The sequence below is a fragment of the Rhinolophus sinicus genome, linkage group LG11 (assembly GCF_036562045.2).
Source record: "Rhinolophus sinicus isolate RSC01 linkage group LG11, ASM3656204v1, whole genome shotgun sequence".
Taxonomy (NCBI): Eukaryota; Metazoa; Chordata; class Mammalia; order Chiroptera; family Rhinolophidae; genus Rhinolophus; species Rhinolophus sinicus.
The window spans coordinates 71,703,793-71,722,380 of record NC_133760.1 but is presented as its reverse complement, the minus strand read 5'-3'; the positions used below and the strand labels follow the sequence as shown (position 1 = coordinate 71,722,380).

The window sequence follows — 18,588 nt, the reverse complement described above, 5'->3', positions numbered from 1 at the left end:
AGAAGAGCATGCTGCTAGTTAAGAGCTTATCCCCTCCTCTTCAAAAACCTCAGCTGAACTCAGCAGCAATGAACCTTTGGAAATACCGTCACTCGGTTTAAAATAGTCCTATGTTTAGGAGCTGGCTGGTAGGGGCGCTCACTGCTGCCCACACCTGATGATACTTTCCTTGTAGCTCAAATTCTCATTGAGGTTGAAAATTTACAGGAAGTTAAAAGTGGCACAAAGAAGTACGCACCACTTCTCTTTTTATGGCACCCATATGGTCGTTAATAGGAAGACTTTAAAGCTAAAATCTTGAGTAGATCATCCTGGTTGGTATGTTCGTGTTTTATGTCTGCCTGTTTTATGTACGCTGAGGACCAAAGAGAAATACTTGATAGATACATCAATTAGAAGTTTGTTCACAACTCTATTATTGACCCAAATAATTTCTTAGCTTGTTTTTGTTAAATTGATTAAAAAGTGATGTATGGATTTACACATCTTGCTTTCTGCAGCAAATAACATAATATTTTCACATGATGACCATTTTAATCAACACATACAGACCTAGAATCACAGGCCAAGTAACTAATATTCAACATTTATTTGAAATAATATATTCAATGTAAAGTAAGCATACTTTCCCTATGAAGTGTGAAATTTAACTTATTAGATCAGTGAGGAGACAAAGCCAGGAGAATTAGCTCATAAAATGAAATGTAAATGTATACTCCGATTTAAGAATTGAAAAAACTGGCTTAACATTGAAAAGAAGGTAAGTTTTCTGGTTCGTTTGTGCCATTAATTTATTACTGGAAGTCAACTAGTACTGTGTTGGATTGTATTATGTAACATACATATTGCGTTGTGTTACATACATGAGTGAGAGAGAAATGAAAAACAAGGTTCTTGCATATTATTTTGGTTGAGGACAGCAAAGAAAGATAGTTTATCCAAAGAATGTCATCAGTCAGGCAAAAGGCAGTGCACGATGGTTTGACGCAAATATTATAAGTTGGATAGCCGCACAATCTCTTGCCCTTATGTTCACCCTATTTCCTTCAAATTTCTATATATCCCAACAGTCAAAGAAATAGGGAAGAATAAATTTACTTATCAGAGCAATCTATAAATACATACGATTATTTATGTTCCCAAAAAGACAGTAGGGTCATCTAATAAGTTAGATTTTATAAATTTCTTATTTTGTTCTGACTATCCCTAAACATTCAGTATGTTTAGTTTTAAAAATGAGCTTTTTAAAAGTTATAATGTATATACTTCAAAGAAAATTCAGGAGAGGAAATGAATTAGCAAGTAGTCCCTGCAATTAAACTCATCTATGAAAATTTTAGTTATAATTCTACCTACATATTTTTTAACTTAGTGAAAATCATATCACATATCTAATTTAGAATTTCCCACGGAACCTAACTGAGCACTTTTTCACGTGCTGTTGTAAACACCTTCATAGTCATTACTTTTATGCCCACATGAATGGTAGGTAATAAGTTGTTTCTACTTTTCTGTGGTGGCAAAAATAGACATTTTTGTTTCATAAATGGTAAAGTTACTGTAAATATTCTGGGTTTGCCTAGAAAGTAGGAGACTGACATTGTAAACAAGGTTAAGACATTCCTTCAAAAATCATATCATTACAAAAATTTTAATACAATGAAGCAAAACAACAAACAAAAATCAGGGAAACACTTACCCTTACCAGCTATTGGTCAGCAAAGAAATGAAAAACAAAGCATATTTAAGTGGGTTAGGACCATATTTATTGCTGTGACCAGTCATATTAATTTTATTCTTTTCTTGGTTTCTACTAATGACTCTAAAAGTTGTTCTTCCAAGAGATGATCAAGAAAGGAGAGAAAGGAAGGTGACGGAAGTCAAGGAAGGGAGGCAAACATCAAGCGCAGAACTCTCTGGAGGGGCCCAAGGGAACCCCTCACAGTCAGTATTCTCATTCTTACGAAGTAGAAACATCTCCCTCTCTCCCTCCCTCCCTCCTGTCTTCCTGTCCCTCTCTCCCTCCCTCCTTCTCTCTTTTCCCTCCCTTTCTTTCTGCCTTTCTTCCGTTTTTCTTTCTTAAAGAAAGAGAAAATAGCAGAGTTTGCTCTAATTGAAAACTTTACTAAAAGCCTGGGATACAAGAAAGGAAACAAAGGAAAGAAAGAAAGAAAGAAAGGAAGGAAGGAAGGAAGGAAGGAAGGGAGGGAGGGAGGGAGGGAGGGAGGGAGGGAGGGAGGGAAGGAGGAAGAGAGGGAGGGAGGGAGGGAGGGAGGGAGGGAAGGAAGAAAGAAAAGAAAAGAAAAGAGAAGAAAAGAAAAGAAAAGAAAAGAAAGAAAGACGAAAGAAGAAAAAAAAGAAGGAAAGAAAGCTGTTGTTAACACAGCTGAGACAGTTTGGCTTTTTAGATCAAATTTACCGTTTTTAGAACAAGTTAATCAAAGGGCTAGGAAATTCAGTTCCACTGACCCTGATCAACACTGCCTTGACAAGAGTAGAAGGTTTTGCTAGAAAGAGATTACATGACTATCTGAATCAACTGATTAGTAGATCCTTAACTCATTAATTGTGTATCATGTAGTCATGGCCTTAATATCCTAGGCCAGGGGTTCCCACCACTTTTCTTGCCTCTCTGCACCAGAGTGGTGAGATCCATGAGCTCGGCACTCTCCTGGGGCATGCCTTGCACTTAGGATGTCAACACAAGTGAACAAGTGAGACATTTTTACAAAAACAATATTCAAGTCACTGTAACTCTGTTTCTCAAATGGGGGGGATTCTTCCCCATCTTCAATCCTGCCTTCTGGAATATTTGGCAATGTTTGGAGATATTTTTGGCTGTCAGATCTAAATGGGTGTTGGGGAAGGGCATGCTATTAACATCTAGTGGGTAGAAGCCAGGGATGATGATAAACATCCTATAATACAGAGGACAGACCTTCCCCAAACCCCGGAAACAAAGAATTACCTGGACCAAAATGTTAAAATGTCAAGGCTAAGACATCTTGTTCTAACTTACAAGAAATAATCCTTCTGCTTTTGGTCAGGATGGTGTAATTGAAAACAGATTTACCCTCCTACCTGAAACAACGAAAAATTCAGAAAAAAAAAAAATGAAGAAACAGTTCTCAAAACATTGGACATCAGGCAACATAGGAGAGTGATTCCTGAGAGATGGCAAATAAATGAGGTAAGCCTTAAGTTGCCCCAGGTTAATGCCAGGAGAAACTTCCAAAGCTGTAGCACTAGGAACAAGAACCCAGGAAGAGCCAGTAGTCTCCCTCAGTTGAGAACATGGAGCTGACCATTCAGAAAGGCCGAGGTGGCTGAGTCTGCAGAGAAGGGTACTGTTCCCTTCCCCAACCCCTTCTGTATTCAGTTGAATACTAACCACCTCATGCATGTGAGGCACCTACCTGAGGCCAGGGAAAGAATCACCCTAAAGGATTATAGGGGACACTGCGCCAAACTCACATAGAGCCCAGAACAGTACTTGTTCCCGACAGACAAAATATAAAACCTCAAAATTCAGGGGTCATCAGTTAGAGTCCTTAAGAAGAGTACTGGTCCAGAAGCAGGGAAAATTAATCTTAGACAAGACACTGTTTAGTTCCACCTAAGAAAACTTAAAAGCAAACTCTGAAAGGATCAAAGGGTTTTCAACTGTGTCTTACTTAAACTGTGTCTTAGAATAAAGGTCAAGAACATTTTCATAAAGAAAACTACACCAAGGGACATCATAATCAAACTGCTCAAAGCTAGTGTAAAGAGAAAATCTTTAAAGCAGTCAGAGGGGAAAAAAGATATTATGTAGAAAGAAACAAACAAAAGTGATAGCACATTTCTCATCAGGGAATAAAAAAGCAACTTCACAGAGAGTGTAGCAAAATCTGTAAAGTACTGACAGAAAAAAACTCTTTCAAAACAAAGGTAAAGACTTTCTCATATATAAATAAAAATTCATCACCATCGAATCTGCACTGCAAGAAAAGTCAAAGGAAGTCCTTCAAGAAGAAGTATTAATAAAATATCTCTACAAGAGAATGAAGAGCGCCAGAAGTGGTAACTACGTGGTAGTAAATATGTAACATTTTGTCGTATTATTATTATTTTTTTTTAAATAAATCTTATTTATTTATTTATTTATTTTAAGGAGGGCGCAGCTCCCAGTGGCCCATGCGGGGATTGAACCCGTAACCTTGGTGGTACCAGTACCACGCTCTAACCAACTAAGCTAACCGGCCACCCCCTTAAATTTCTTTAAAAGGTAATTGTTTAAGGCAATAATAATAATAATAATAATAATAATAATAATAATAATAGCAGCAATGTATTGTGGGATTTGCAACAGAGGCAGAAGTTAATTGTACGACAAGAATGGTCCAGAGGCCAGGAGGGGAGAAATGGAAGTATACTATTGTAAGGTCCATATGCTGTGCACAAAGTGATAAAAACACATGAAGATGGATTGTGATAAATTGAACAATATATACTTTAAGCGCTAAAGATATATACTTTAAACCCTAAAGCACAAAGGTGACTAGAGTTGAGCACATATTCCATCTTTAATTATTTGAGCTTAAAGTGTCTTTAAGCTGCCCAGATGCGATACTGAAGGGTGCCTAAAAAGAAAAGAGGGTAGTTATTTGATGCATAAAGAAAAGGAGAATAAAATAATGTATGTCAAGTTGTACTCCCCTAGACAAGAATTTTCAGAGTAAAAGGGTGCTGATTGAAAAAGTCAGAATTTGAGCTGGAAGTTATAGACAAACTGATTTATTACAGGAGAAACTAGAGAAGTTTTGCAAAGAAGTGTAACAAGTTAGAACATCTGGTCTAATGATTATTAAAGCTATATTTGAATATGTTTCTATTATTATTACATAATTTATTATTAATCACTTGTAAATTCAAATGAAAAACATAGTTCTTAATGATTTAAATTAGCATGCAGAAAATTACATGAATATTAAGGTGTTTAGAAAAAGAAAGTTGGCTTGATGACTTAATCTTTTTTATTAATCTATAACAGAAAACAGTCCCATTATCCTTCTGGATAATTAAGTTGTTCTTAAGAACAACTCTAGAGAGTGATGGCTCATCATTTTGGTATTCTAAAATCTATCAAGGCCAATCAATTTGATTTTGCCATCTGTATAGGGCACATAAGTTCACATTGCAGTAAGTTAAAATAAAATTTCTTTTGAGAAGCTTTGGAAAACTTTCTTATATGTTTTTGAGATTCCCAGAGATACCACAATGCTTGGCAAATTCATGATTGAAAACCACCGGCAACACTTACTCAAGATCTGTGTGAAAAATTACATAACTGACTCTATGACTACTAATACGAAACTATTTTTATTCAATTATGAATCAGTTAATGTTGTAAATGACAATGCTGAACAAATTTGCTTCAGACAATTTTATATTGTATTAAGGTTATGCATTGATAATCAAATTATTTTTTCACAAAACTTACAAAGCTGAGCATCTGTGTGGAGAGCGCCTCCTTTAGGGTTCAGCTTCTGGGCTTGAATTGCAGGAATGGGTTTATATGATTGACCTGTGGCCCTATACATGGCTTGAACCCATAATATTCTATCCTGTTCATCATCACTGGCAAATATAACAGTGTCTCCTTCTTTAACCGCGTTAAAGAACATCTTACCACCTTGGAGGCCTGTGGAGGAAGAAAGACACCATTAAAAACTTACACACTTGGCAGGTTTTAATTTCATTCACTCAACGGTCTCATGGAAGAGAACTGATTTGATATTAGCAGCTCAGTGCTTTAAACGACTTTTAGTTGAGGATCAAACCCACAATCCAGGAATTGCAGGAAAAACAATAAGAGAAAGGTTTAGATTTCCATATCTCTTGGGAAGTTAAAAATAATTGAGGGAAATAAACTGTCCATGACACAGTAGCACTCGGCAAGACATACACGCCTATCCCACGGAAATGCATAGTATAGTCTGATCTTTCATGCCAGAGAAGAAAGTGCTTATTGGTTGGCACATTCCTCATTCTACAGGCAGGGGAAATACGTACCCGATCAATTTAGCAGGAAAAAAATACAGCTAAGGCAAAAGTGATACTTACGTTCTAGAGTATTTTATTTTTTTGCAAAATTCTTTCACCGAAAAGGTATTTTGCCTTTTTAAATGACTGACTAGTGAGTGTGATCACAAATTTCTATTTTAATCTTCATATATTAATTTCTTAATTTCTATATTTATCAACCTATATATTTCTTAATATCACTTTATTAATGTCACTAATCTCCACATAGTCTTTCATTCACTCACTCCCTCATCCGTTTTAGAAATCAAGCATCTAGTACTACACCAAGTATTAAAACAAAAGGAAGGAGAGAAGAACAAGAATGTGTTGCTGGGGAGAAAATAGGTAGAATACATAATAATTCATTTGCTGTTTCTCTCCCTATTTTTGTCTCTTGTATCTTTTTCCTTTCCAGTAATCAGGTTTAGGTAAGCATTGATGATATTTTTCATATAGTTTCTCTATTATAGAAACTTCTACGTATTTCATCCTTATATTAAGAGAGAAGATGAGTTATGGCTAAAACTAAGCAGCTGTCAAAAAGATCGAATCTGCATTTCATAAAGTCTTGTTCCAGGTTATACATGAAATGTGCATCCCATTTTATTGAGTGGAGACTGCAATGTAGAACTGACACAGGATATTATGAGAATTTCATGAATACGTGAATGGCAGGTTAAGTGATTCCACTTAAAATTACCTGGATGGGGGTCAGTGTAATCCACAGTGTATCCTTCAAGCTGCATTAATTCCTGTGGTTCAGACTTTTTTTCTCTGTAACTGCACATAGCAAAGGTGTATTGGCTAACCTGTATGAGAAAAAGTTTGCAGATTGGTTGCGTTCAATTTACCTTTTAGATTTCTTTATCAGAAGACTTTTTGTCCAAATGGAAAATAACAGAATTTGTACATAAAATATGAAACGTGAACATTTCCCAAAACCTAGCTTCAGGATTACAGTGCCTTTCACTTGTCAGCTTGCAGATGAGATGGACCTTCCATGCCTACGAGGCAGCATTTCCCAAATCGATGACCTGCTGGCCAACATTCTATGAGATGTTAACAGAAGCACCATAAAAATGTATTCATGTAAAAAATAAGTCTAGGAATCACTGGGTTAAACAAAGATAAACAGGCTTCTTTCACTGCAGGCTTTTAGTATGCTAAGACACATTGTTCAGTTTCCCTAAGAGTGAGATATATTCGGAGCATTCTCAAATGTATATGGTAATGGACCCACACTTTTAAGCATACTTATTTCAAGACTTTTAACCAAAGTGGAAAACTCAAAAAGGATCTCAATAAAATTTGGGGATTTATTGGCTCACATGCCAGACCCACAGGAAGTTCTAGGGTGGAGTAAGTTTTAGGCAGCCAGAAACTTAGCACTGGGGAGATCTGCTCTCTCCTTTCTGCTGCTCTTGTGGAACTGGTTTCGTGTTCTTGTGCTGAAGTCTCCCTGGGCTAGAACCACTGCTGCTGACATCTCTGCAGTCACCTCCCTGATGTTCTAGCTTGGGTCACAAGGCCATTTTGGACCAATCACTGTGGCTGAGGGGCTACAAAAGTACCAGTGTTGCCCGGTTTGGGTCATGAGCTCACATCTCCACCAAACAATGTTGAACACTTTCGGCTCTTAGAAGTTCCTCCAAAACAGAGAGGGGGTGGAGCTGCTCCTAGCAGGAGAAAAGAATGTCTGGTGGATTAATAAATATCTAAATTGCAAAATATCCTACAACACCAGATGCCATGGAAAAGAGGTTGATTATTGTTAATTATGTCCCTTTCCAATTTTAAGCACAACATGAAACCAAGGAAACACAAAAATATCTTCCAATAGATGCAGATTACTCAACGAGGACTCAGAAAGGAGCTACTTATAAAAGAAAAAATGATCACGTGGACTACACTAAAATGAAGAAATTCTCTGAACTGAAGGACACCATGAAAAAAGTAAAAAGGCGACGCCACAGACTAAGAGAAGACGTATGCAAAATACATATTCAACAAAGAACTAACATCTACCAACACAGGGTGACAGGTAAAAGCAAAAGCTGAAGTTCCCTAGAGTAGAGGAAATTCTGCACCATCCGTTCCTCTGTGAATTTCCTGCCTGCTGGCCTCTCGGGAAACCCGGACTATTTATTATGTATTCCCTTCGACCAAGCAAGTCTTCTAAAAACTTATCCCAAGGAGACAAGTGGACAAATATTCAAAGATGCACGTGCAACGTGTTCACTGCAGAACTGCACATAAGAAAAACTGGGAAAACCAACAGTGGTTTGGTTAACTACATCACGGCATGACCACACGGTAATAATGCTATACAGCCATTAAAAGACATTATGACAGATTTTTTTTTTCTGGACGTCGAACTATTTCTAAGATATATTACAACATAAAGAGTAGGTTAAAAACAAAAATACAGAGTGTGCTTTTTGGAAAACACTCTACTTACACATAAATAGAAGGATACATATAGAATATTAATAGATTAGGTGGTGAAATTATAGGTTATTTTAAATTACTTTTTTAGTGAGTTGTTTTCAAAGAATATGAGTTACTTTTTAATAATAAAAAAGTACAGCTATTTCCATTTAGAAAAACAAAACAAAAACAAAACCCCCCACAAAGCCTTGTTCGAGAAGAGTGAGGTTGATAACTTGAGACCGTGGTTCTTGCTATTTGTAAGTTTTCCTTTGCTTTTTCTTTCCTCATCTCATAGACTATCAGTGAATTTACTTTTTCACCTGCCTATGTGTAAGGCTTACAGAGAAAACCAGGGCTCCCGGAGGGGTTTCTTATTCAAGTAGGTTTCAGTTTCCTTGTGTAAAAAGGTATGATTGCGTGTTTTTTGAGGGGGTTGTGGAGTGGTGAGCAATACACAGTAGTAACATTACATTCTATTATTTATTCTAAAAGGAAGCTCATTCTCTTACTTACGGACAATAACTCAGTCCAAAGTCCCACGATTCTTCCAGAGTGATTTAACGTATTATCTTTAAAATATTTTGAAATATTTCGAACATAAACAAAAGTACAATAATATACTAACATGTATACTGAGGGTGCCAAAAAATGTATACACATTTTAAGGAAGGAAAAAACTATGTTAAAATTGTAATACAATGAAAGACGCTAGCATTCATTTAATGCCATCTTTTGAATGAACGTCACACTACACACATTGTTACCGTAATTCAATTTAACTTTGAAAAGACATAGATAACATCTCTTAAAATGTGTACATTTTTTTGACATCCCAGGTACACCCACCATTCAGCTTTGTTGAATCATAATCTTTTGTGTGTGAGTGTGTGTGTGTATACACTCATATATGCTTTAAGATTTTTTGTTTATTTCCTAAGAACATGCAGTTAATGGATATCTAATGAAATCCATTTCTTTTTCTCTCTCTCACCAGCTGTAAATGCCATGCTGAATATTTTGTGTATTATTTCCATGCATGTTATAAAACTTGGATTAAATGTAAGTTATTTTAGGTTCCTGGACACAAAACCCGTGTGCGCGCGTGTGTGTGGTGTGGGTGGGTTGTCCACACCAAACACAAGCAATAACCTGGACACCAGCTGGGGGTCCTACAATGTAATTCAATTCTGACGCTATTTACCCAGAGACAGCATCAGATCCCACTGGTACCAGTTCAGTCTTCCTACAAGACTTCCCACCCCAGGTCCCCACCCCTTCAGACACTGGTCTCAGCCCAGGTTGTTGTCTGTGCTTCTGACTAACCAGCTACAGACTGGAGGTCCCCACGACCCCCTTGCTGTACTTTTGAGGGCAGTTGCAAGTCCAAGATATTACCTGTACTTCTGCCAGACTGGCTGTACATCAGAAGTTCCCAGGGCCCCCTCCCTTCTTGAGTTAAATTTGCTAGAGAGGCTCCAAGAACTCAGAGAAGCATTTTCCTGACTAGATTACTGGTTTATTATAACAGGATAAAACTCAGGAATAGCCAGACGGAAGGAATGCATAGGACAAGGCCTGGGGAAAGGCACGGAGCTTCCATCCCTCTCCAGGTGTGCCGCTATCCCCACATCCCCACATGTTAACCAACCTGAAAGCTCTCCAAAACCCCCCGTTTGAATTTTTATGACGGCTCATTACACAGGCATGACTCATTAGATCATGGGCCACTGGTGACTGACTCCTTCTTCAGCCCCTCTGCCCTGCAAGGTCAGGGGATTGGGACTGAAAGGTTCAATCCTTTAATCACAAGACTGGTCCTGGCAACTAGTCTCCATCCTTAGGTTGGGTCTAGAAGTCACCTGATTAACACAACAAAAGATACCTTTTCACTCTCATGACTTAGAAAATCCCAAGGGTTTTAGGAGCTGTGTGCCAGAAAGGCTGTGAAGACCAAATATGTTACTGTGCTTCACAGATGTTGCATTTTTAACAAATTAAAGGTGAGACCCTATGCCAGCAAAAAGATTATGATGTGCTTTATTGTGATACTGGCTTTATTGAGGTGGTCTGGAACCAAACCTGCAATATCTCCCAGGTATGCCTATATATATATTTCTTATAATAAATCACAACATCACATAGGTAAATTGATAAATAAAATCAAATATTTTTGGTACATTTTTAGAAACTTCATATAAATGAATCATATTCATTCTTCTGCAACACCCCCCTGGCCCCAAAAATCAACATGATGTTTAATTATCTTGATACATAATCCATTACTTGAATTGTCACCCTTGGCCCAATGTCATGGGATGGCCTTGAGTATCTTCCACTTGCCCTTACAAGCCATTCCACAGTGGACATCCTGTTACACATCCTACCACAAGAATGAGAGCTAATGAAGAACTACACCAAGGAGTAGAATCATTAGTTTGTAGGGCATCTTTAGTAGATACCGCCAAACTACTTTCCAATTTATACATACACTCGGGGCATCTAAGTGCTTCTCATATTACACACCTTTGCCAAACTTAAAACACATGTGGACTATATTGCATTTAAGGTGAAAATGTATAAGGAGGTTCAAAAGTAAAAGAAAAGAACAAGACAACAAAAATGAAAATAATACTATGGTTCTTTTTAGTAACTGGGTGGGAGAATCTCTGTTCCTTGTTGCTCTCCTCGCTTCCCCTGGTTTGCTGGGAATTTTGGGCATTTGTAGGCTTGTCGAAGTAGCATCTCCACCTCTGCCTTCATCTCACATAGCGTTCTCCCAGAACCCATGTTTGTTCCCAAATTCCCTCTTTTTATAAGTTATACTGGATTGGGGCCCACACTACTCCTGTATGACTGCACCTTAATTATATCTAACAACGCTATTTCCAAGTAAGGTCACATTCAGAGGTACTGGGGGTTAGAACTTCAACATTTGTTTAGTCCGATTTTGTAGACTTTTCTCTTTAATTGCAGGATAATTAAGAAGGATAGAGTGAGCAAGAAGATAATACTTATGTCCTACAAAATCACAACAGAATTCAGATTTTATTGGGCATATTCACAATTGATTTACTGTTTTTATTTTAGAACCTGCATCCATTGCAACTATTTGTATCGATGATGAAAAGTTTACAACAATCTATAGTTGTACAAAATTATTTTAAGGGACATATTACAAAACAGTTTGAAGACTGATGTGAGTCTTCCTTCCTACCTGGTCTTTTAGGAAGATATATCTGGTCCTTTCTTGGTCCTTTAGAGATCTGGAAATGAGTTCTTCATTGCTTGCTAGCCGGAACGGTAAATAACTGACTTTAGTTTCATGTGCATTTACAATGTTCATATCTTCCTCTGTGTTCTCCTGGGTATTTCACCTCCCCATTTCTTATTTATTTATTCAACAAATATTTACTGACCATCTACAGTGAATTTTTCTAGGCCTTGAGGCTACAGCAATGTTCCCAGCATCAGAATCAGGAAAAAAAAAAAAAAATCAATCTCACAGTTAGAATGGAGACTGAATTGCAATAAAGAGATACCTAAAACAACTTTGGGTGATGAGTTGTTTTGAAGAAAAATAAAGCAGAGTAAGGAGAAAGACATTGAAGGGGGTCTATTTATGATAACGTGGCCAGAAAAGGACTTTGAAGACAACCATACTAAGGTATTTCAATTGGAAGTGAAGGGGGATAAGTCCCATTTTCATTTGCCTCTCAATTACTTCTCCTTATTCTTTTCAACTTATCTTTGACAAGACCTTGGGCAAATCACTTTAACCCTTACACACCTCAGTTTGATTTTCTATAATGGAGACAATAATGTATGTCACCAGGTTTTGAGAGAATTACCGTGTTTCCCTGAAAATAAGACCTAGCCGGACAATCAGCTCTAATGCATATTTTGGAGCAAAAAATTAATATAAGACCCGGTCTTATTTACTATAATGTAAGACTGGGTCAAAATATAATATAATATAATATAATATAATATAATATAATATAATATAATATAATATAATATAATATAATATAATATAATATAAATACTGGGTCTTATATTACTTTTTGCTCAAAAAGACACATTAGAACTGATTGTCCGGCTAGGTCTTATTTTTGGGGAAACAAGGTAGCGGTAACTGATGTAGAGTATGGAGCACAATGCTTGCCGGTTACGCAGTGGTTCCCTCCATGCCTCCCCCCCGCCCCACAATAAATCAAACCCGGTTGTTAGGGAACCATCATTTTTTCACTTTATTCTTTGTGTCTTCCAAGAGTCATTTCATTTTGGGTTAGAGATGCAGTTTGTTGCTGTAACAGAGTGAAGGTGACTGATTTGGGGGATTGAACTGTTTTTCTGGACACACGCTTTTATGCTGTGAATGATCTGGGGACCGCTGATTTTCACGCTTGGTCTTCTGTTTTCCCAGCCTCATTTGGTTCTCTCCCTTCCTCTTTGCCCCCACTCTCATAATTTGTGTCTATCCATTAGGAACACAGAGACTATGTTGTTGAAGGTACTTTTTTTGTTTTTCAACTATTAATTATTTTTAAAAGTTTATTGGGGTGACAATGGTTAGTAAACTTACATAGGTTTCAAGTGTACAATTCTGTGATACATCATCTATAGATCACATTGTGTGTTCACCACCCAGAGTCAGTTCTCCTTCCATCACCATATATTTGACCCCATTTACTCTCATCTACCTTACCCTCTGGTAACCCCCCTACCCTCTGGTAACCACTAGACTATTATCTGTGTCTATCAGTTTTTGTTTGTTTGTCTCGTTCCTTTGTTGCTTTCAGTTTTATATCCCACATATCAGATATCAGAGAACCATATGATTTCACTGACACGTGGGATATAAAACTGAAAGCAACAAAGATACTTGTTGAATGAACACATAAATGAACAAGAAACTAAGGAAGAGAGTAGATGCCTCTAAACGTAGTTTTAGATATCACTCCCTCTATTTCTAATGGACATCATCTTGAATGTATATTTTAATGTATATTTTTACATTGTCTTAAAACAAAAAATGACTAATCTCTAAAGCTCTTTACATAAATGATGTTCATATGCTGTCATGCATTAAAGAATCTACACATGATACATGTAACACACCTAAAATGCTAAAAATTTGCTTACCATTTAAGATCTAGCCTTAAAAATAACTTGTCAAAAGGCTACTTGTTTTTTGTACATGTTGTATAAAATGCTTACATCAGTGTTGCTTTTTTTATTTATACAAGAACTTGAAGTATAGGTCCAGATGCTGTTATGCTTTATTTTTAAATATTGTATTTCCAGCTAGCCGTAATACAATTATTTCTTAATATGATGGATATATAAAATTGTAAGGACCAATTTCAAGATCTTTAGAGATACTAAGAAAAACACCCCCAAACAAAAAAATTTGCAGGTTTAGAGGAATCACCTACTGTCTGAAGCCACAGTGATTTAAATGAGAGAGTATCAAATAGTTGTTTTACATTGTACTTCTTTTAATATTTTGTTAATTTTATTATTTCAAAAGTCACCGAGCTTTGGATCCAGAATCCATCATAGGTAACGGCCTGGATTTTTAACGAAGAGTGCAGATGGAAGGGTAACAAGATACCAGTGACTAGCAAAGCTGTCATTACAATTAGGAAATCTGACCCAGGAGACAACTAAAAAAGGTGCAGTTTGGCTTTCAAATACATTGGTTCCAAGAGCAACTAACTGAATAATATCATCCTTCTGACGCATTGGCTCCTAATTCTAACTCCATAAAATAGTGCTGCATTTTATGCTTCTTTTGATTCCTCTAATAGCTCCCCAAATTTTCACTTTCACTCATCTCCTTTGCAAGGTCATGGTAAACCCCATTCCTGAGACAAACACTAAAATGAACCTATAGTGTAAATTCAAGCGAATCCTTCTGAATAGTGTTGATACTTTGCAGCTCCTGGTTTGCTAAACCAGTATCCAGATTAAGGGTAATATGGAGAAGTTACACTCTGAAAGAACTGTGAGTATCTGCCGGCACTAATATTTACAATAGGCTGCTGAAAGATAAACTGGGGATCCGGGGGTCACCAGCTCCCTGTGCTCCTGGTTGGAGGTAGTCTTGTAGACCCTACTCTCCCCCATCACCACATGCCAGGGAGTTGTATAGAAACAGGTGGTCTGACCTGTTCTGATCTAGTTGTTTTTATTTATAAGCTTACTTGTATATTACTGAACAAAGCTTCTATAATATACTCTATTGCAACTGCAAATCCTTTCAGCGGAAAGACGGAGCAATGATAAACATTTCATTTCCTTAACCCAATCCACTCTTAGTAATTTCCATAAAGAATGGATTTGTTGAGAACTGGGGAATGTAAGCAGCCTTTAATCTGAGGACAGCAGCATTAAATCAGGCTTTAGCATCACCGCCTTTGCGGGAGCACCTTAAGTGGCTGGGTTCCCACCACGGGACCTGCATCTGGCCTGGGGAACCAATGGGAGGTTCTCCCATTCCCTTTCCCGTCGCCAACCTGCTCAGCACTTGTCCACGTCCACACGTGTAAGTGCTGCTTATTAGTTTTTAGAGACCACAGGCTTCAGGTTTGTGTGCAGTGTTCCTACTGCAGGGACATGTTAACAGCTGGCAGCTTAGCAACTGCCACCATCTAATTTCAGTAAAGATTAAGGCTTAAAAATCCTTAGCTGGAAATGTTCTTGGCAGAGGCCAAAGGTGCTGTTACAGTTATTAAAATAAAAAAGAAAAATCCCAGAGCTTAATTTAATCAAGGAAAATGAATACATCTTCAAGACCATGATGGATTTCAGGGAAATATAGTTAGAGTCTTGACCAAATGGCATAAAAAAGATTTAGCAATCAGTGAATGTAAATTAGAAAGAGGAAAGGCAGTCTTTTAAAAACAATGCTCACAGTGATTCACATAGATTCATTTATTTAACAAATATTTAGTGTCTATTCACAGTAGACTGTAAGAAAGACAAGGGCCTTAGTTTCATGGATCATATATTCTAGAAAGGTTAAAGAGATAATAAAAAAACATAAATAGAAATAATTTTGATTAAATATAAACTCTCTGAAAATATAAAACAAGGTAATGTGACAGGGAGTGCGTGGAGGGGTACTTTAGATTGGGTGGGTAGAAAAGGCCAATTTGAGGTGACATTGGACCTGATACCTAAAATGGGAAGGTAGAATGAGCCAGCCATGGGGAAAATGAAGGCAGAGCAGTCAAAAGGAAAGATGGGGCAGCCAAACATCAACGGGGCTGAAGGCACGTAGGGGACTCATCTCAAAGGCATATTTGCACAGAAATCACACTTAAACAATAAACCTATATTATACATTTATTTGAGGTACGTTTGGAAACGGGGGTGGGGGGCTGACTTAGAGGTGCTAAACTCCAATGCTTGGCACTGCACTTAGTCTGGGGGCACAACATGTCAAGATGTTGCTGGCTGACACAGAAACACACCTCAAAAAGGAAGCTAGGGGCCAGAGCATGTATGGACTTCTCTACATGGTGTTCAGGGGTTAGACGTCAGGGAAGGATTTAAGCAGCAAATTGGCAAAACCTGAGTTATGCGTCAAGTTGACTAATCTGGCCATGAGAAGAAAACATTATAAGAATAATGGGGGATAGTGGAAGCAGAAAGAAAATTTAGGATGTTATTGTAGGAGTCCATGTGAAAATGAGTTCAAGTACGCTTAAATATAAGTCAATTTTATGTTCCACATAGAGGTCTGAGAAAGAACCTAAAGAACAGATGATATTCATGTACGTAACAAACACTTTATCTTTACTATGTGGCAGGCACACTATGTGTACATGTTACGATATATACTAATATGCATAGGAATACACACATATACATCAATATACACATACAGCATTTTAAAATGGAGTACTGTAAAAACAATTTAAAAAATTAAGCCTCTTAAAATTTAATTCGGATTTCACACTATTGTACAATTCTAATTCATAGGTTCTTTGCTCTTTCTTGTAGGAGTCAGACATTTCCCTGGAATCTAAACATGAAAATAACAAAAACTGTAAGGGAACCCAGGGTATGTATATGTAAAAAGAGGAATTTTTGCATTTGGCTCACGGACTGATCGTGAGATTCTCCTTAGCAAATACGGCCCTATTCTCACTCCACCTTCTCTCTGTCTTGTTTTATAATTTTAGCTCTTGAGCTATATATCGGTAAGTGATAATTTTCAGGTATTTTAGAACTATTTTGAAGAATACATGCATTCAGTTTGTTAATGTTCAAGAATAAATTCTATAAATAAATATGGCCATTATCTTTTTTCCCATGGAAAACTTAATTATTACAGAGCAAAAGTTATCTTAAAAATGAAAACCTAAAGTAAGAAAAAATTACTTTCCTCTGACATTTTGTTTCAAATAAGCCCCACAACCAAAATAATTTTCAATTGTTCTTCATATTCGAGATGTGCATTTAAAAGATAAAATATCACATGCAACTTGGTATATGACTACTTCCTAATTATAAAAAATGACTTAAATGAAAAAAACAAGCCAAAGTTTTGGTGAATATTTAAGCACTGATGCGTCATTTAAAGCTTTGTAATCTTTCTTCATATTATAGGCATTCGTGATCATTAGCCTTGCAATTGCAGTTCCATAGAAATATTCCCACATACACACAAAGATTAATATATGAGAATTACATACATATTTATTCTAGCATTGTTTGTTGATTTTAAAAATAAGGGAACTGAAATGTCAAAAAAAGCAGAATTGTTACATAAATCATGTTCATCCATACTGTGGAATCCAATCAAGCAATTAAAGGAACAAGGTGGGTTTTTATATGTTGACATGGCAACTTATCCGTGATATGTTTTTTAAAGAGGATCAAAACAATTCACAGAAGAACTATGTATGGAATGATTCTCTCAAGGATGAAAGTTTAGAAAGCCACATTCCTAGCAATGGTGACTTGGCTACTTCTGGGAAGGAGAATGGAATAAGGAGGTGATGCTGGGATGGGTACTCGTGGGGGCCTTCCATTTTCTACCATAAATATTTCTGTATGGTTGAATTTTATCCTACACTGAGCAGGTCCTGGGATTGTAAATTTTAAGTCAATTTAAAATATAAGGGCAGAGAGCCACTATCTGGCTTTCTGGATCTGAAGCAGTGTATTTGTTCACCTCCCAGTACTATAAGCAAACATCAGCTGATGGCCTAGGACTAAACTTGGGCCATATGTTTTCATGCAGCCCTGGCATTCTCCACTACGTGACAGCAGCCTGTGGCAGTGCATCGCCACGTGTGCTGAGCATTTCAGATGTCAACAGGCTGGGGCAGCCACTTCTTTCAGTTTAAAGTGCATTTTGATAGCATCTCACTAACAGGGCTTCTCGTATGTTTGCAGCACGTTGGATCAGTCAGTGGCATGGTTGACTGTTTACATCCTGTGCCAACTCAGCTGATATGTAATTAACATTATGTCTTGATAGCCTGCTGTTGTTTGCAGCAACTTCAAGTCATGATTCTGACACATCGGCAGCAAGCAGTGAACACTTTGATATGGGGCCAAAACAACATAGATGTTTACTTCTGTTCCCAGTGATGTCACGCACTTACGTGGCCTCCATGAGGCATGGGACTTTTTACGCCATCACGCATTGGCCATTTCCATAATGTAGTAATGTTGCTTTGTACCTCAGGAAATTAATGCTCCGCAGTGATTATTCATATATCTGTTCGTCTTAGATCAACTGCAGCTGTGTGCATCAATTTAATCATAGCATTATGACAGAGGAAATAAGAGCTTAGTCTCTAGAGTCGATAACACTGGACTGGATCCCCTGACTACCACACTCTGATTGCACAATTCTGAGTAAATTATATAATCCCTTTGTACATCAATTTTATCTGGACAATGGGGATAATAATACCTACCCTCACACATACCTTATTCTGAAGAGTAAATAATGTGTTAAAAGTGCTTAACATAAATGCCTATACAACTGCTTAATAAATATTAGATGACACATAGCAATCATTGTATTAATAGGTGAGTGCTTCAGGAATTTTTGGATTTACCACA

The 18,588-nt window shown here is 37.2% G+C and overlaps 1 protein-coding gene and 1 non-coding gene across 3 annotated transcripts in view; both read right to left on the bottom strand.

The window, feature by feature from the left end:
* The window catches only part of CADPS2 (calcium dependent secretion activator 2), a 471,665-nt gene that overhangs the window by 148,206 nt on the left and 304,871 nt on the right, over positions 1-18,588 (bottom strand). For both annotated transcript variants that reach the window (XM_074315663.1, XM_074315664.1), the window contains exons 9-10: positions 6,767-6,875; positions 5,483-5,683 (exon numbers count right to left, since the gene is read on the bottom strand). In XM_074315663.1, the coding sequence (XP_074171764.1) occupies positions 5,483-5,683; positions 6,767-6,875 (310 nt within the window). The remainder of the gene's footprint in view (positions 1-5,482; positions 5,684-6,766; positions 6,876-18,588) is intronic.
* TRNAT-GGU (transfer RNA threonine (anticodon GGU)) lies at positions 4,171-4,244 on the bottom strand. Its single transcript has one exon. It is a non-coding gene; the product is annotated as a tRNA-Thr (tRNA).